At 37.1% G+C, this 19,796-nt stretch overlaps 2 protein-coding genes across 4 annotated transcripts; both read right to left on the bottom strand.

Moving 5' to 3' along the window:
• Positions 1-160: 160 nt before the first annotated feature.
• Positions 161-6,314, bottom strand: cct8 (chaperonin containing TCP1, subunit 8 (theta)). 3 transcript variants are annotated; one of them, XM_068330961.1, is made up of 16 exons: positions 6,165-6,314; positions 5,434-5,524; positions 5,266-5,345; positions 5,020-5,169; positions 4,643-4,823; positions 4,469-4,530; positions 4,252-4,389; positions 3,776-3,954; positions 3,180-3,246; positions 2,999-3,086; positions 2,769-2,884; positions 2,467-2,538; positions 2,163-2,327; positions 1,671-1,790; positions 1,180-1,319; positions 161-451 (listed from the first exon to the last, which is right to left on the bottom strand). In XM_068330961.1, exons 1-15 carry the CDS (start codon positions 6,222-6,224, stop codon positions 1,212-1,214), a joined length of 1,677 nt encoding a protein of 558 aa, XP_068187062.1. In that variant the 5' UTR covers positions 6,225-6,314; the 3' UTR covers positions 161-451; positions 1,180-1,211. The 3 variants fall into 3 exon arrangements, with proteins under 3 accessions (XP_068187062.1, XP_068187063.1, XP_068187064.1); XM_068330962.1 differs by having other exon boundaries at positions 1,184-1,319; XM_068330963.1 differs by lacking the exon at positions 1,180-1,319.
• A 670-nt stretch (positions 6,315-6,984) lies between these two features.
• On the bottom strand, positions 6,985-15,796 carry tmigd1 (transmembrane and immunoglobulin domain containing 1). Its single transcript, XM_068330450.1, has 9 exons — positions 15,739-15,796; positions 15,070-15,360; positions 14,276-14,563; positions 14,072-14,175; positions 12,061-12,149; positions 10,859-11,177; positions 10,343-10,650; positions 10,140-10,235; positions 6,985-7,927 (listed from the first exon to the last, which is right to left on the bottom strand). The coding sequence occupies exons 1-9, from the start codon at positions 15,794-15,796 to the stop codon at positions 7,768-7,770; spliced, it is 1,713 nt and encodes a 570-aa protein (XP_068186551.1). The 3' UTR covers positions 6,985-7,767.
• Between the last annotated feature and the right edge of the window lie 4,000 nt (positions 15,797-19,796).

Below are 19,796 nucleotides of genomic sequence, written 5' to 3'. Positions count from 1 at the left end.
GTCTGAGTCATAACAGCACCAGCTCCACCCCGGATTAAATAATCTGATCAATACAAGATTAAAATCTGTAACACTGTAACATTCACTGAACACATGAACCATCAAATGCCAACTCAATGTTATTATTATAGAATATGATAGAAGAAAATACAACCCAAAGCATGACACAACAGCGCAAGTGCCTTTATTTTGAGATTTAGAACATAAAAAGCAAACGGTGCCATCCTTACATCCTATTTGAACATATCCTGTTACCCAATGTGTGGCCATTTTTACAAAACAAACTTGACTGTGGACCTTTAAATAAACAAGTACAAAAGAATTTTGTAAATTTATTTGAGAAGTTGAGGGTTGAAGGAGCATCAGATGGACATGAGCTTCAGTCATCCTCATCGAAGTTTTTCTTGTCCTGGGGAGCTTTAGGTCCCCCTGCTGGTTTGGCCATGATGATCTGAAATTGGGAGGGGAAAAATTAGGAAATAAATCAGGCATGCTGTAATCCACTCAGCAAGTTGTGAGCTCTGAAGCAGTGCTGTAGTTGGCACAGGAAAACTGAAATCTGAACGTTAAGGTAAGTGGCATTGAAAGTGTTTTCGTCCTTTTCTAATGCTTTAATTTGCATCAACACCGACTATGCTGGATATGAATATGCTGGATGTTTTTCTTTTGAATTACTGTATACTAAAATTAAGATTTCCTTAGAACAAACATGAGTCCGCGTCTGGGATTAACCACAAAAACTCTGACTTTTATTATGTCCCTCCCTAAAAAATTATTGAGTCTCTGAACGAACATTTATCCAAATAAATGATTAAAATCTTTGCAGTTTACTGTGATTTCAGTAAACTGCTATCCATGTAATTTCATTTAATAAATGACATTATATTTTCGCTTCTGCACCTGTCAGAAGTGCAATCAAAAAAACACCTTAATGAGTGCATGCAGCATGCCATTAAACCAAGATGTAGCTTCTTTGTGCAATATTTAGAGTGAATTAGTGGCATCAGTGGAACCTGAGGCGGCTGCAGCCACTCAGTATTCTGTGCAATGAGTTCTACGTCACACTCAATGTTAGTGACAGGCAGAACAAAACAACACTTCACACAACTTCTTGAGCATCCCATGGATGAGTGAGTAGACCTGAGTGAGTCAAAAACACACACTCATTCCAGAACCTACTAACTGAGGGAGAGTGTGTGTGTGAGCCCCCTCTAATGGTGAGTTTCAAACTGATCAGGCTCGTCTTCCCAACCGTCCTTGTCCCAGTGGCCTCTCTGCTTGGGAGCCCTGGGTCCCCCTGCAGCCTTAGCCATGATGATCTGCATGGCATATCACATATACACACACACACACTATGACTTACTGCCTGGAGAGTGACCATTCATACTTCCACTAACTCACAGCACAGCAGTATAGCTGCACTGAGTGGCATTTTCTCCCATTCTAAACAGAGACACCGATCAATCAATCAATCCCACATACATCAGGCTGCTCTGGAATCATTCAATAGTTAAAAAAACAAACAAACAAAAACAAACTTGAAGGCATAGAGCAGGTAATTGGGAAAGTATGTAGGAATCCATTTGAATTGATGAAAGGCAGTATTTCCTGTTTCATGGCTGTTGTGGATTACTTGAGATTCATGAGTACTTGTGCATTTATGTACACACCTGATCCACCCTCAGTACTGTCACGGCAGCGTTGGTGGCCAGTTTGATGCCCCAGTGTTTAACCAGGTAAGGTTCTAGGATGCCACCTTCCAGCATGTCCTTCACAGCAGGTGTTTCTGCCTAAACACAACATTAAATCCACACAGTCAGTCATCAGACCAGACAGAACCTTAGTGTTCAACATATCTAAAAATAAATGAAAATATAGGTGCAGACTGTTGCACAAAGATAAATGTTCACAGTTATCAATAACAGGTTTCATTTTGCATGTTTATATGACTATGAAAACTTTTGCTAACTGAACATGAAATATTTCAGTAGCAGTATTTTGAAAAGAAAAAAAAATACAAGTTTGGTTCTTTTCTGTTCAGCTGCTAGCAGTTGTCTAATTTAATAATGGAGCTAACGTGGGATAGGTTCTTTAGACAGTAGACAACATAAAATGTAATTATATAAAATGTAATTATGTTAAGATGTGGTACTTATACACACCTCAATGTCGAAGCCCATGTTTTTGTTTCCCTCATGATGTGAGGAGTACAGTTTGGAGATGAGCTCGTTCGCCTTCACACCGGTGTTCTCAGCCAGAGCACGAGGCAAAGCCTCAAAGGCTTCAGCAAACTTCTTAATGGCATATTGTTCCAGACCAGGGCAGGACTACAGAGAGGGAGAGAAAAATATGTTTCTGCACATCACCAGATGCTTGTTCATGTAAGACAAAGGGGAAAAAAAGTGAAGTTGTGCAAAGTTAATCTGAAACTTTTTTCACTTCATTTATCTACTTAAATCTGCATACCTCTCCATATGAAGCGAGCTGTTTGCTCAGTTCAATCTCGGTGGCTCCTGCTCCAGGAATCAGTCGATTGTCCTGAAGGTGAAGAACATACACACTGAAACTTTTGTCAAAGCTACACAGTGAATGGGAAAAAAACCCAATGAGAGTTAAGCTTGATTATTCTCGAAGAATTAATTCTGTTGTTATCAACTTTATCCACTTTCAATAAACCACATGAGTCCAACTTTTTTTTAATACGTTTTAATCTACAGTCATAACCAAAGTTGGCAAAAATCCTGCATCAGTTTGCTGCGTTCACTTACCCGGACCAGAACCTTGAAAGTGTTGACTCCATCATCGACAGCCCTCTCGATGTCATCCATCAGGTTGTCAGTGGATCCTCTGATAACTACCGTTGAGATGGCTCCATCCTCTTTCTCTGTTAATAAAAAAATCAATACCAAATAACACATTAAAACTCAAAATTACTGTGCAAAGACTACATTTAGAATGAGTACAAACAAAAGTGAGACTAAAGCAAAAGGAAATTCACCATGTTTGAAGACCACCACCTGCGTGTCCCCAACCTCTGTGGTGTACACGTTGTCACAGTGACCCATCTCCTCTGGAGTCGGAGCAGTCTAAGAGAGCAGAGAAGCATTACTGTACATTATATAATGGTCATTTTATTATGGTTCAAATACCTGATGTGAGCCCCACATGATGACACTCACCATCTTGGGCAACGCCACAGCCCCCACAGTCTTACATAACCTCCTCAAGTCGAATTTGGAATTTAGTCTGATTGGAAAAGAATTGAAGACTTAGGTCAGAGGAGCAGACAGCGTTCAAGACGTACCAACATAATTACAACACTAATGCAGTTCACTGCACGGATGTCTGCTGGTGTAGATTCTTATTCATTCAAATTAGGGTAATCCTTAAATCTGAAGAAACTGGACTGTTAGAACAGAAGACGCTTCTGGGATGGAAGCATGTTCAAAACCTAGACAGAAGCCAAGCTGCTCCAGATTTAACTTTCAAGTGTTACACAGATGTTTACCTTTCACTAATCCTAAAATAAATGATGTCACAAAAAAGGCAAAAAAGATGCAATATGCGTAAAGGCTTGAAGCATGATGCCAATGTAATTTTAATTGAAATGATCAAATAAATGTGATACCTTTAAAGATTACATAAAATCTCTAAACAAAATCCATCCTTTGTAATTCAACTGTTAAGTCTAGTGTCTCTCTCTCCTGCCTACACGGTTCAACTGGAAGCTATAATGTGAAATGTTACTGAATTGAAATTGTCATTCCAATCTCACCTGACCACCATGAGCTGGTATTTGTTGGCGTAGTGCAGAGCCATGTCCGCCACCTTCCCTCCGGTCACTACCACATTGGCGCCAGCCTCCTTGATGGCCTTTACCTGAGCCTCCATCATATCCTCCTCTCCCTTACTGAAGTTCATGAGTTCCTGCGCATTATTGATCAGCACTGTGCCCTATCAGACAGATGAGACACAGATCAATGCCTCCAGAAGGCCAAGACTATGCGACTTGTCATATTAAGAAGAGCACATATTATTGTGTCGTGTTATTTAAATGTCTCAGTTAGTCATGACAGGGAGCCCATTTAAAAAGTACTAAGACTCTATAATATAATCAGTTTCATCTGTGTTTTTAAAAAAAATGTAAACACCTTCAGTCAAAAGGTTTGTAACAAGACACTGCACTGATACTTATGGATGATATGGAAAAAATTTAGCTCTGCTTTATATGAAGACTTGAGTACTCATTACCTTTGTCTCTGTAACCATACAGTCAAAGGGACAGGAGTAGACAACAATCTTGGCATCTTTAACAGATGTGATGTCTCCCTCTGCTTCCTTTTTAAAGACCATGCCGTGGAGCATGGAGGACGCCGTCACCCCACAACCCTGAAAAACACAGCGTACATTAACTCAGAGGCAATACCAAAAACACAAAGACAGACATTAAAGATAGAAGGATGCTTACCAAAATCTTGCACACTCTCACATTATCGACATTGAAATTTCCAGATTCTGGGAAGATGGACACTGTAACACATACAATTAAATAGAGTCAATGCAATATAAAATGAATACATGCCTCAAGCCATTGCTAATTACAGATCCAGGTTTGTTTCCGCAGTGTGGATTGCTGACCCACCACAGGCCTGTGCTATGAGGTTGGCAAGGAAGTCTTCATTGCCGTATTGTTTACTGGTCACTGCTGTGCGAATGACAGATGTTGCCTCCTTGATGTCATGGAGATTCTTGGTTGAGGAACATACACAGTCTGGCAGGATCTCCAGAGCCTTTTTGCATGCACTCTCATAGCCTTCAATCACCTGTTTGCAAAGAGAGGACAATGAGCAAATGTTGGATGTTCTTGTAGATTATGATATCAATATTATCCCTCAAACTAATAATGTCAGCATGATTGTTAATAACAATATCTGGCTGATTTTTTTGAAAATAACATGAGTAGAATTTAATGCTCCATAAGTATCAACCAGGAAATGACCAGCGGTTAAATGTGTTCACCTCTGACACAGATAGGCCCATCCTGAGCAGTTCTTCAGCCAGCTCTAGCAGAGCTCCAGCAAACACCAGGACAAAGTTTGTGCCATCTCCCACCTCCTGCTCTTGCATGTGCGATGCCATAACAATCATTTTGGCTGCTGGGTGCTGCACCTATGAGATGCAAAATTTTTTTGAAGAATGTTAATTTCCCTCAAAATAAATCAGATCAAGTAAAAATATAATGAACCACATTGTTTTTCTCTTTACCTCAAGCTCTCTGAGAATTGTTGCAGCGTCATTGGTGACAAACAGCTTCTCTAAGTGGTTGATGACCATTTTGTTCATTCCTAAGAGACCCCATGACATGAGTTAAGACAATTTATAATGAAATCAAACAATTCAAAGAAAAATATATCTCTAAAGCACAGTGATTACCATTGGGCCCATAGGCGGTGCGAGTGGTCTGAGAGAGCTCTTTGCAGGCTCTGATGTTACGAAAGACAGCCTCCTCAAGCCCAGAAAAGTGCTGCATCAGAGATCAAAATTAGTCATCTGCTGGAACTTCTCAACATAAATGAATCACATTATAGTTGAATACAATATACAATACAATATATACAAATAATCACAGGTGTAACTCGTGTTAAAGTTATTCTATTATTCATATGAAGTGGCTTATAAGTCATATATCCTTGAAATATGAGCTGTTATCAACAGAGGCATAAAAGCACTGAAAACGTTTAGTATCATCGACAAAACAAATGTAATGTGATTTAAATCATTTCATCATAACCATAACACATCATCATCATCATCATCATCATCAGTTGGGAGGCAAGAGAAGCACAAGTGTCAACCAGAGCCTCCGCTGAGTTAGCTTAATGCTAAACGGATGCAATTGCTGTCTGTTATAACAGCACTAAAAGCATTTACAGCAAATACAATAAAGAAAACGACAGTGGATAAAAAGACATTTGTCCACTGTAAAAAAAAAAAAACCCAGTCCCGAAACTCCGTGTCGCTGGGTCGGTCTGGGTGCCTTCTAGAACTCTCCCACATGACTGTGAATCAATGTGCAGACTCAGGAGCTAATGCTAACTAGCGTGCTAGTTAACTAGCGAACACTCAAAAGTAACAGAGTACTCCAACACACTGAATGTCCTCACCTTGGCACCATCCTTTAACATTTGGGCAAAGCCCGGAGCTTTTGGAACGTGAAGAGCCATTTTCCGATGTTTAACAGCCCCGGAGTCTCAGACAAGCTAACCGCGGCGTGGATTCAGCTCTGGGTACAAAGCCGGAGAGACCGAGGAGGGGCGAGATCAGCGGAGAGAGGAACTGGCAACGGGAAGCAGCAAGGGTCAAAACGCGGAACGCGATTCATAACTAAGTTTGTCGTCAAACTTCATCAGCATTTTGAGAATAATATTTCAATCTGAAACTTGACAAGCAAACAAACTCATGTTCCTACATTCAAAATTCATAAGAATTTTTTTATTACAGTATTTTAGCATAAACGACTTGACAGTTTTTGACGAGAGTGTGTGTTTGGCGAGTAACAGGGAAAAAACAATCTGTTTAGATTTGTTTAGAACAAATAAATGCAAGGTTGTTTGTTTTTTAGAGCGAAAGGATTATCTCATCACCCCGGTGGCAGATAATAGATGTAATACTTGAAATGAAGTGATCTTAAATAATTTAATTAAATCATCACCGTAAAGAAATTATTTGTCCACAATAGTGTCAATCTGTTAGTCACATGCATATGTATAAAGGCCCGTCACACATACACACACACACACACACACACACACACACTTTTGACAGCCCACTGCCACGCCACAGTCAAGCTTTACCACAATAGTAATTGTAACCAGGATCCACAGGTGTTATAAACTTGAGACGGTGGAGATATTTTATATGTTAACGAGAACCACTTAAAAAAGACAACACACCTATGTTGTTTTTTGAAGCTTACAGGTTTTTATTGTATTGCATTTTATTTCACATTTAAAATCTACCCCTTTACCTCATTTATGCAAGGAAGGGGACACCTGTACTTTTAAAAAGGAGAAGAGTATTTTTTTGTCTGACAGTGGCTACAGTAATGACCTGGTGGTTATGCCTTCATAACATTATTGTTTTCTTTGTAATTATAAGTCATTATGTCTTCTCCAACACATTTATTTATGCATACACCATCCACAGGCCATTAAAAGTGCAGAACTCTGCATAAAGGAAAGCTATAAAAAAGGACCCCTTTCGTAGAAAATAATACATTAAAATTTGGCATTATAAAAAAATACAGTAGAAATGTTAGTAACATTATTGCATTCATATAAAATAGAGGAAAATACATCTCTCCTCTTATAAGTCTACTTAGTGTTCTGCAGGTACAAATTTGGTGTCACACAGTTTATCCATTAAAATAAGTTGAAGTACCGAGTAACATCTTTCTGTGATAGCAGACAAAGTACAAACTAGAGTGTTAGTGTAACAATGCTACAAAGACATTGGGTTGTAGCGTCTAGAATAAACTTGAAACACAATATAGAAATACCTTTGGTAGCTACACAATGAGGACTTTACCCACAACAAGCTATCAAGAGACTTGTAAACAGAATACAAAAATACAAAAGATACAAAAAAAGACCTCTTTTATGAAACAGTCTCCCAGTATCATGGCTATACTACTTGCCAATATAATAGTTACAATTCTATAAAGAGAAACATGGTTACAAATGGCTCTGTGTTTTACATACATGTAGTTTAATTGGGTTTGCGAATAGTGTTCACAGCAGTGTTGGCCCAACCTCCAAGTGTGTCTGAAATCTGCGAGGCTCGACGTGTGAGGTTTGAGCGACTGAGTTTACCACTGGGGTCCAGCTTTCTCATCACTGCTCCTCCAGAATGTTCTCTCATACTGGCTCTGGTGAGAAAGAGAGGTTACTGCTAAAAATACAAGCAGGGGAAGGAAAGCGGTCAAAATGTATCCATGAATCACAGACTAACTCTACACTTATTCAAGTACTTTATATTAGCTTAGTATTTTTTATTACTTGTTCATCAAAACACCTACAGCATATATGAAACCATCAGGTATTAATGTCAAACCTTGACTATTACCAATGAGAAACAGGAAGAAAAATATTGATATATTTCGTTTATAAACAGGATTTTTTTTCAAGACTTATAACGCTGTGCGTTGATTATAAGTATGAATTAATCATGCTTTCAATAAATGAAATTCAGTCGATGAATTTAACATGAATTGCATAATTTCTGATATTCAAAACATAATTCTTGACTTGTGGGATTCCTAGGTTGTAGGAGGGGTTTAAAAAGTGATAAAGTAACAGACGATGGGTTGACATGGAAAGCAAAGAGGAGAAACAGCGAACATACTTTAGACAATGGACATTATTATCAGTCACAACAGCGGCTTTTCATGGAAGCAAGACAGTTCATTAGGGCTGTAGTGGGGTAGATAGTTCATGCACCTTTAAAAATACAAGATTGCATTTAGTCATCCTTGTTCAAATTCCGCTTAAATTCATCACTTGTTTACTGAGCATGCGACTGTCCAGAACACAAATTTCTCCTCATCTTCTCCTTAGCAGACAATATACTCTAAAACCGAATAAAACAAAGTGTTGGCAAATCATGTTATTAATACTGAATATTGACAAAGACTATCCAATCCATCCAATTCCAAGGATCACAGTGATTGTGATCAGAGTACTCATGTAAAGCCAATACTTCAAATCCAATTAACTGAAAAATGTAGTTAAATGCAGGGCAACACTTAACATGCTGGACAAGCAAGTGATTCAGGATAATCTAATGCATGTATTAATAAAGGATTTTCATAAATTCTTGTTGATGACCAAATATGAATAATTAACAAATGATCAAGTTACTATGAAACTGTGATCAACTCCCACAAATACTGTAGTTACTTTGGTACAGAGAGCTCATATGTTAATCGATATGCATCATATCAGTTGGATTTGAGGAACTTCTTTCTATTAAACTGTATATCTGTTTAATACGTAGATGATTCCATCTGACAGCTAGTTTCATAAAAATACCTTTATTTCATTATGAGAACTGTTACTGCTCTGCATTCTGGGAGGTTCAGCAACAGAATTTAACTAAAGTTATAGCATATGTAACTGAAATCCAACTGATTAATTTTGAAGCATTTAATATATTAAATAACTAAAAAAACATTTCAAAACCAATGACACATTAAGTGTGAACTCATTACAGTCATAGTAACTTCATCTTTAGTTAATTACATATATATTTTGTAACCACTACAACCCTTCTGTTGGCTTGACATCAGGCTTGCTCTGCCATGCACTTTTTAGGTCATAAAATTAGTTGCACAGAGAGCATGTTTCCACAACTCATGTGGCTTTAAATGCATTTTGCTCTTTGAATTTACCTTCTTTACTAATCCATAATTCGGGAATAGTTGAACCTTCTGCTGTAGGAAGAAAACAAATTTCCAAACAATAATATTTTGATATGGTGAGGAATACAGAAACCTACATGCAATGCAGACTGATAACAGACAAGGCCGTTGTTTATGAGCCTTTGTTCAGTGAATCTCGGGCGAGGTTGGCTGAGATCGTTATTCAGAATTTTGAATGTCAAAACAGGAAGCACTGCAAATATACTCCCAACTCTCTCAAAGCACATTTTTGTCATAACGTCTGGCTCCAATTTCCACACCCACTTTCTCCCGCTGCTGTCCCCTCCTCATTCAAATACCAGAAGCACAGAACCGTTTCTAAATGACCCAGAAATATTGTAAATGGGGGAGGGTAAGAAAGTCTGGGGCCTCACAAACTCTGTAGCAGTTGAGATTCTTTGGGTTGACCGGTGAAGAGGGCAGCTGTGTCACTGCGGTCTACTCAGTGTGGTTTGAATTATGAATGAGAAAATAAAAATGATGTGTTTGATCCCACAAACACGTAGAAAAAAACACTCATAATTGTACGCACACAAGCTTTCCTTTATGCACACCAAATAGAGAAAACATCTTTGACTAATAGTAAAAATAAAAGCGGGAAAATTAGAAGTTACTATACGCCAGCAAACAATAGATTTAACTTTAAATGAAGATGCTTTACCTGTCGTCTCTGCCAATCATGTTATCAAAAGCCTTGGAGAGACGTTTGAGTCTCTTAAGTCCACTGGACACCGACTCCAAATCTTGGTCAAATTTTCTGTTATAAAGAAACAAACACTCAGAGCAGAGGAAACGACAGGGTAGACAACAGCGAGGAGCTGTGTAATTTTGTTTTTGTAATACTTTGAAGAACATAATACTCACAGCCTCTGGTTCTGTGTGTTCGGTGAGGCAAAGGGACTCCGTAATGCAGCCATACGGACCAGCTGCCTCCTACCACCTCCTGTTTTCACGCCCCTTACACCAGCCTCAGGAGTTCTTCGTCCTTGAGATTTTGGGGTACGCCCAGTTTTGGCTGTAGATCTCGGGGTGCGTCTGGGTGTTGCAGCTCGGCCAGGCGTACGTCTTGGTGTGCGAGAAGTTGATACACCAGAGTCCTCTTCATCACACGTTCGACCTGGGGTCTCAACCAAACATTCTTCATGTGAAAACTCCCGTGTTCTCTGCAGCTTCTAGTAAGGGAGCGAAGAAGATGAAGGAAGGACAGAGAGGCAACCAATTAACACAAAAACTACTTGATTCTCACACATTTACATAACAAATTTAAATAATTTGAAACTGACATTCAAATAGTTATTGATGATGATTAATAAGGCATTAAAACCAAGAAGAAACCAACTTGACACGGCACACAAATCCCACCAAAATAAATGTATGTACCTGATACACTCCATTGATGGAGTTGCGTGCACTGCGAGTAAGTTTATGAACTGCGCTGGGCTGTGACTGTTCCTTACTGGTTTCCCAGGTTGGATTCTCTGGGAGGGAGTTGGCCTGGATGGAACGCAGCGGGAGCCGCTTGCGCATGGACATTCGCAGAGAGTTAAGTGAGGATGAAGAGCGAAGCTTGCGGAAGTGATCAGGAACTTCTGGGGAGCTCTCTGCACCATCGGACTCATCCAAAACTGTATGCTGCCGCCAGACTCCTACCACAGCTCTACCTACTCCATCCATTACTGACGATGCCATGCTGACTGCACTTATGAGAAAAACAGGAAAAACAAGACATGCAGAAAGGACACATCAGTGCTGCATCAATGAATGAATGAATGAATGAAATCAGCTGATTATGTTGATATCACTGTAAGGCATTTATCTAGATTTTTATTTATAGCACAAATTTCAGCCAATCAAAGGTTAAGATTAGCAGCTGTAGTCTAATTTTTAATATGACCACATTGTCTTTTGCAGTGTTTAAGAAGTAACTGTTTGACAGCATTACATTTTTGTTTTCTTAAATTATGGCCGTAGTATTTACTGACATTATATAAATCCGTGATGGAAACTGATAGCCGCAACAGTCAGTAAGACAGATAACTCCAGCACAGGTACCTATTTGAATTAAAATAGAACATTTCAGTAATTATTTCATAGCAGCCTGCTATGGCTAACGATGTGAAAATGTGATAAAAAAATAAAAATGCGACGGGAAAATAAGTAGAAAACCACCTGTAACAAACCATCAACACAGGCAGGACTTTAGTGTAAGCTAGTTATCGCTTCATCCGCTTTTCTTTCTTTGCGGGCTGCCATTGCACCTTTTAACTAGCTAAGGTTATGATTCCAAATAAAACATTGTGATGAGATAACGACGGCGCTTTGACACCCATGCTTTAAATTTACGATAACGACGATCCAACTTTCTCAATCACTGCAATAAAGTGTCTCCAAATGGTTCCATCAGGAATGCACGGCCTGCGATTATCACTCACAAACTGCAAAACAGAGCCGTGCTCTCATGAGCTTATGTGATATTAACAATTTAGCTAACGTATGAACAAAAGCGGTCTCAGGCAGCCTGTCTGCGTTACATAGCTTGAAAAAGACAAAAGCGAACTATTTAGAGGTCTATCATGTCTTACCTGGAGCTTTCTTTCTGCCCTCTGCTGCTGCTGCCTGTTGACGAACTTCCTTTCTTTGACTGTTTGAATTTGGCGGCGGATCGCGCATCCTACGTCGAAACGCAAGACAAACGCCTTCCACGCAAATACGTCATGACGTCACGTATTACGTAACTGCAGCCACACCCTGAACGCAGAGGTCTGTCTGAAAAAGCGGATACACTGTAAAAATGTAAGGATCGTTTCAGCGATGAGTGGCTGTTTACTAATTTAGGATGCACAAAATTTCTAAAAATAAAACGAGATCAGCTTTCAATATTTCATTTCTTTTATAAAGTCGCCTATTTAAAACGTTCATATTTTATAAAACCAGTGAGATGTTACAGCCTGCAGAAATTATTGTGTGGGCTGCCACTACAAAATATGCAACATACTGTATGTGTATAAAATAAATATTTTCAACCAGTATACAAGGTAACTGTACTTTAAACGCATAGCCCATTACTCTGACATGGATTTTTACTTATTAACTTTCCCTATACAAGATGAGATGATATGTTCTGTTGTGATTTTAGCTACAGTGGTTAATTGTTTAAAATTAAATTTAAAATAAAAAGTTTCGGATAGATATGTATAGAGGTACAAACCTGACCTGCCCTGTCTCCACACATTTTTACTAAAATATTATTCTTGTTAATAAGGGATTTGAAGTAAAATAACCAGCAGATGTCAGCACAGACCTTTTACTTTGTTGTGCTTTATTTTGTTTTATTTGTTGGAGATGTTGCAAAGGCATTCAATTGCGTTACAACTTTGACTTGTGATATATTTTTTGCATTGTAAAATTAGCTTATGACATTTTAAGTAGACACAATTTCCCATGGCTGCACAGTGAAATTAATAGTTCAAAATCTGACTGCAGAAAATAATAATTTAAAAACTACACACAAATGAGAGCTTTAAGGTAAATTGATAGTCTAGCATAGAAAGAGACAACATAAGTGATTTTTTTGACAAGAGATCCAAAGGAGCATGGGTAACCAAATCGGGTTCTTTCCAAATAGAGCCATGACTCAAACAATCATCTTGTCTTTATCCTTCAAATAAATTATTACTTTATGCCTATAATCTGAAATTCTTGTCAGACACGTGCGTCAATCTTCATTTGGTATTGCATTGTCAAATACAATCTCGTTTAATGTTTTTTTATTGGTAAGAAAACACAGACCTAGACTTTGTCCCTCATGTTATTGAAGTCTTTTTCTACCATTAAGGTAAATGGATAACAAGATTTTAACAACCCTTGCTTGTATTGTTGAGTCAGGAGTTAAAGTTCATATGTGGAAACTACTCACAATGGTGATGGGGACACAGAAACACATTTATTGCAAGGATATTAATGAGCAAAAAAGGCATGGAAACATACTTTAGAATTACTAGCTGCACCACACACAGTAGACACACAACGTTTTAGAGAGATCTCAAGGGATCCCTTAATTAACTTACAAAAATAAGGTTATTTGCATAACTGCTGAGGGTCAAATGAATGACCTCTCATATCGGTACTGAAAATATCAAACTACCACCAACAGTTATTTAACTTAGCATAGTACAAAAATGTGAAACAAAGGGAGATGGCTAGTCTGATTTTCTCCAAAGGTTACAAAATTTACAGACCAGTACCTGTAAAGTTCACTAATCACTATGGTGTGTGCTCTTTGTTGAAAAATACTTATAAATTGTTGCTAAGCAGCTGGTGACTGTACAGTAGCCTTGGTAAAAAGGCATGAGAGACTATTGGTCTTCAAAGTCTCATTTCCAAAACCATTATGGAAGTAAACAGGAGGCTGTTATGTTAATAGTTGGTTTTGTGCACTCAGAACAAAGTGGTGTTGTCTTTCTGTCTTCAGTCCTTCGGTGAAACAGAAAAGAAAAGCTACTTGAAGCACTGTCAGAAGAGAAATAAAGAATTAGGAGGATCTGTTTGCAGTGAGTCAGACTAAATCTTCGTGATGTGCATGTGGTTCCTTACCTTAATGATTTTCTTCCACCGTGCAATAACTGCAAGAAGCATAGTGAGGCCTACGACTACCAGCCCTGCTATCATGGGAATCAGTGGGAATTTGATGGTCATATCTAAATATGAAAAGAAGACCAAGACAGTCAATAAATTGCAATAAATGATTAAACATGTCTGTTGAAATTAAACTCTAAAAATTTGATGGCATCAACCGACCTGTTAATGAGACAAAGAAAAGCTTAGTGTGTACTCCATACAGGGGTGAAGTCGCCACACACTGATATGTGCCGTCATGCAAGCCTCTCTTTGCTTTTTGGGCGGATAGCTGTGTCTCGAAGCCATCAGTGGTGACTGTGAAGCCACTAGCTTCTAGATCCACTTCGTTTCCATTCAGTGTCCACGACACATACGAGACTGGTGGATTGGCACGGATGTTACACTGCAGGAGTAGCAGTGCTTCTTCTTCTGTGACAATGTCCTCTGACCCAGAAAGCTGTGGGCCATCTGAATGGAGACACCCAGGAGTCTCATTAAAGTTTGAGACAACGTTTGAATAAAGAAACTTTTCTATACAGATTTTGTTTTCTTAATGACAGCTGGTGACTGATGAGTCGACAAACAAACCAGAGCATCTGTGATGCATATCTGAGGTTTCACTATAATTAACATTACATCGCATTTATACATAAATTGCTAATATGATGATTCTTCGTAGGCGTTTATGCCATTTTAGCAAACATGCCAGCATGTAAATATTCTTGAGGATTACATGAATGTCCACACAAAAAAAAAATCCCTCTTGTCAAGACTGTTCATTTAAAATAATAAATATTATATCATAAATATCGATCACATTAGGTAACAGAGTACAGACTACAAAATGACAATCAACAGACAGACTGACAATAACTCATGAACAAGTCAATAATTAACAATGATATAGCTAAAACTATTTCTAGCTGCCAGTGTCATTACCAACATCATCCAGATATTTATTTGAAGGGGCTCACATGTAACATTCAGAGTGACCGAGTCATTAACTGTTGTATTTTTGCTCAGGTGGCAGGTGAATGTGGCACCGTTGTCTTCATGGATAGTGGGCGTAATGCAAACACTGCTGCGACCCTCCTTATTGCCTTCATTCAGACGAACGACATCACCATTCCTCAACCAGACTAACTCTTCATGAACCAGAGGGTCATGGCCTACATCAGTCTGACAAATCAGAGACACGGTCTCATTCAGCTTTGTCTCTATCACGCCAATACTGTTGACTTCTGGAACGGAGTGGATCTTGATACCTGCGGAAAAGAAATATGGAAGAAGTTGACAGGTTGTTAAAAGCAAGCCACCTTTTAAAAGTAAGGCACAAAGCAGACTCCAGTCATCTCCCATCAATTCAATACAGGATGACTGATATGTTTTTTGATTATTTCACCCAGCCATAGATTCCAAATTTTTGTGAGAGTATTTGATTTATTGATTGCATCTACTTTGTTTTTTTTGTTTTTTTACTGGTATAACAGAAAATGCTTTGAAAATGACCCACTAATTTTACAAGTTAAGAGAGTGAAGTGTTAAAGCTTATGTTGCACAGAAAAAAGAAATAAACTAAAACAGCCTCAAAATAAATTATCTGAAGGTTGGTCAATTGTGTCTCAATGAGCACATGCACTTACTCAAAGTCTGGGCTGAACAGAGCAGGAGAAAAAGGAAAAGAGGAAGCTTGAACGTCATTTTACTCTTCCTTACCTGCAATTAAGGAAAGAAAACCAAAAAATTATATGTTTAGGGACCATTTGAATTGATCATTATTTAATTTAAAAACCACAGCATGCTGGGACACAGCTGTTTATTTCACTTGAACAACATGAACATACTGCCGTGTGTTCCTTAAACCAGTGGAACGACGGCTATAAAAAAAACTGGATGAAGAACAAGCCAAAGGTGATCTTTTGGAAACTTGGACATCTGTTTCACAAGAATATATCTAAGTAATTTGTTTGGACATTTTTTTAGACGGTAAACACAACCAAAATCACACAGGAAAGATTTTTTAAAATAAGGCTATTCCTATCTAATAAAGATGCTGAAAAATTCATAAATATCAATAATTATAAGATAACAATACTTTATATTATCGACTCAAAAAAGATTAGATTATTCTATTCTATTTTTCTTCGCCTCCCAAAGTAGTCAATAAAAACATTTTTTTTCAGTACAATTCTACCAGACCTTCAACAAAAACTACGTGAAGAAAGGATCATAACCAGTTTTAGCTCCACTCCGTTGCCTCCCAGTGTCTATCAGAGGTTCTTTAAAATTTATTCTCGTTTATAAAGTTTAGGAATGACCTACAATGCAAATTTTCTCATCTTTAATGAGCTGTTTTAAAGCTTGATTTAAAATATGGAAAATTATACACACAAGGAAATAGGCAGGCCATCTTATTTTAACTGTGCTCTTGAACTATTGAAAATACACCACTATCTGTACAAAACAGCTGATTTTTTTTTTGACTTTTATTTGTGGTCTTTAGAAAGAACCTTTCTCTGAAAACCACCGTTTTATTTTTTATTTCTATTTATTAATTTATTTTTTACTTAAAGCACTTTTAGTGGCATCTATTGTAAGAAAAAATTGTTTCGTAGCTCAGTGCACCGTACCTGTTTTGTGTAAGGAATATTTACTCATCATGTTATGCTTGTCAAGGAGATGACGCAGATATTAAATGTATTTTAAATGTCACACACAGGTACTCGACAGAGAGCTTTCATCATCTCATATTATGTCTGTATGAGGGATTGGTCAAGATTGATTGTTTTTCAATGATCAGTTCAAGTCATATTTTTAGAATGGTACATTTAATCTGATCTGAGTTTAGAATGTGAAATATTTTTGTTTATTCCATTTTGTGCTTTCATTAAGGTTTAATGTACAAAACACGTTTTGAGATTTCGATTACCGGTAATATCTTTAACCAAAAAATGGACTGTGAACAGAAGATTGACTAAGTTTATGAATTTCTGCCTCTCTGGTCTCCTGTAAAATGGGAATGAAATGAACAATTCCATAAAGGGACATGCTGAATTTACTGATACTTTTTTCTCAAGGTTAGTAGTAAACAGATACACTTTATCTTAACTAGTATTTCATACGAGCCGCAATACTAGCAACACAGTACCACCAGGTAATACCAGTAGAATAAACTAAAATAAAATAAACTAAATTAATAAACTAAAAACCCTTAAAACATTTATGATAGCTCAAAGAATCATGTACTCATCCAAGAGATGTCATAATATACATTTCTTACTTACCAATTATTATTGGTGTGTATCTTTCCTCCGGGATTAATAAAGTAACTATCTATCTATCTATCTATCTATCCCTCGTCTTCACTTAGCTCATCTAGCTTCACATGCAGATGAAAGGACTATTATAACCTTGTTTGATGTTTCTTCATGGGTTTCCCATCATTCCTGTTCTTGCCAACACCCCTCAGTCCTCCCACCCCTAGATTCATTCTATTTTACAGTTGCATACTTATAATGTGCAAACAAAAGGAAAGGCTTTATAGGCTATAATCATTACAATGGCACTAAAACCTCCTGGGTGTGGATGTGAAGACTCCAATACACATCCAATAAATCCTTTAAAATATTTTTATTTTAAAGGTTTTTTAAAGCCTTTAGTGTACACAAGCATTTTTTATTCTATTTCTTTTTAATTAAATTTTAATATCAACTTCAAACTATAGTTCCTGTTGTCCTAATTTTCTGTTGAACTGAATAAAAATGCTATTATTGAAATGCAGTTTGGGGGACTTTTTCCTCATACATTCATCTCTTCATTATATTTAATGTCAAACATTGACAGTAATCAGCAAATAAATGAATATTAAAAAAAAATAGGAAGTTGCAATGTTGTGCTAAATATCAAGTGTACTTTAACATGCATACCTTAAATACCAATGAGTAAAGAGTGAATTGTTTCACTGCACAGAATCTCATAAATCAGTGGAAGGTCACAACTATATTAAATCAAAGACAGTAAACACACATCGATTTCATGATAGTTTATATTCTTAACATTCTACATTTCGGGTAGACGTTTGCACTTGATCCTTTTGAAATGAACTCTTTGCAAAACAACGCCATAGATATATTGATAGTTATGAAAAGATATGATATAGTTTAAAGTTTAAACTAGTCAACAGCACACAGAGTAGTAAAGAATAGCTCTACCATGGGGTACTCCTAGCTATCATACAGAAAATAGAAAATTAAAAAAATACCAGGAAGTTATTACCCAAATGTTGTCTTGTGACAAACAGAACAAACACACAAACAAAAACCAAAAAAATAAAAACAGAACAAAACTGTGTAGTTTTAATGTAGTCTTCACATGTTCTTATTTTAGTGTTTGTAAATGACTTAATGCCATCACTGCTGCTGTTGCTGAGATGCTGCTATCAGTAGTTTTCTTAGACACATCAAACAAAGTGGAATCATTTCAATAGTTTCATAAATGTATTCCAATTAAAGTCAAAAGTTTTCAGTTGGATTTTGTAATCATTTTTGCTAAAATATGACATGACGGTACTATGTAACAAAATTAAAACCAGAACTTGTTCTCTCTGTTGGTTTACTAAAAGCCTCCTATGTAAACCTGTATTTATATATATAGATTTGAACAGGAAAATAAAAGAAGCAGTCTGTCTTTGTATGTGGCTCAGCGGTGCACTGGTGTCGTGCCTGGACTGTCCCCCCCAAAAAGTATGAAGTGTGAACTGGTAGTTGGGAAAGCTACCAGTTTACCTCCTGATTACCACCGAGGTGCACTTGAACAAGGCACTGACCCCCACAAATTGCCCGTTGGCCGCTATATGACTGCCCGCTGCAATTCTGTCTCTCTGAATCTGGGAATCAAAATAGTATTAAAAAAATCCTCTTGTGGGAAAATATCAACAAATGGACTATTTCATGAGCAAAGAAAATTAATAATCTTAATGGCAGATTATTATTTTCTGGATAACAGTGATGCAGTTTATTATAGATAATAAAAGAGACAAAAAATGCTTAGTCTGGATAGATAGATAGATACTTTATTAATCCCAGAGGAAATTCTATAAAAGTCTAACTCTAAATATCTTCATTGCTGCATTTTCCGTTGAAAAAATTTCAACATACCATGAAGACAGAAGCTTGCAATTACATAACACAATAATGGTAAGAATGATAACAAGGCAATAAAAGAAGATCAAACTACGTTGTCAATATAGTCATAATATAAACAAAGAGGTTAAAATAAATATGTTTTACAACATAGAAGTTCAGTGATGAATAATTTAGAACTTAATAGATGTAAGAAAATAAACAATTTTTTTGATTACAAGCCTTGTGCTGTGTTCTCTTCGTCATAGATTTGGTTTTATCCTATCAAGATTAATAAAGTATTGGAGGTTTATCATACTGTAAGTGCAAAATGTATTAAAACTAATAGTATAATAATGCCACAATATTTTGTTTTTTCAAAATTTAGTTAGATTTTGGTTAACAACATATTGAGGTTTTTCGTTGATTCCGGGGTTGGGAACTACACAAACCAAATGTCTTCCACCCATCACCCCTTTCTTCGGATGCTTTTGATGTTGCAAATGAGATGAAAGTGTGAAGTCTGCTGTAATAAAATGTCTGAAAAAATACACTAAATAAATGAATAAAATAATACATTT

The sequence above is a fragment of the Antennarius striatus genome, chromosome 13 (assembly GCF_040054535.1).
Source record: "Antennarius striatus isolate MH-2024 chromosome 13, ASM4005453v1, whole genome shotgun sequence".
Lineage (NCBI taxonomy): Eukaryota > Metazoa > Chordata > Actinopteri > Lophiiformes > Antennariidae > Antennarius > Antennarius striatus.
Note: the sequence above shows the minus strand (reverse complement) of the source record. Positions and strands in the feature narration are given on the sequence as shown.

Excerpts from the sequence above, each read along its gene's own strand:
- cct8 (XM_068330961.1), bottom strand. The coding sequence starts at position 6,224 with ATGGCTCTTCACGTTCCAAAAGCTCCGGGCTTTGCCCAAATGTTAAAG. Across the intron at positions 5,525-6,164 it reads TGTTAAAGGATGGTGCCAAG|CACTTTTCTGGGCTTGAGGA; the intron begins GTGAGGACATTC and ends TCTCTGATGCAG. Across the intron at positions 5,346-5,433 it reads CACCGCCTATGGGCCCAATG|GAATGAACAAAATGGTCATC; the intron begins GTAATCACTGTG and ends GGGGTCTCTTAG.
- tmigd1 (XM_068330450.1), bottom strand. The coding sequence starts at position 15,796 with ATGACGTTCAAGCTTCCTCTTTTCCTTTTTCTCCTGCTCTGTTCAGCC. Across the intron at positions 14,564-15,069 it reads GGTCACTCTGAATGTTACAT|ATGGCCCACAGCTTTCTGGG; the intron begins GTGAGCCCCTTC and ends GTCTCCATTCAG. Across the intron at positions 11,178-12,060 it reads GGGCAGAAAGAAAGCTCCAG|TGCAGTCAGCATGGCATCGT; the intron begins GTAAGACATGAT and ends TTTTCTCATAAG.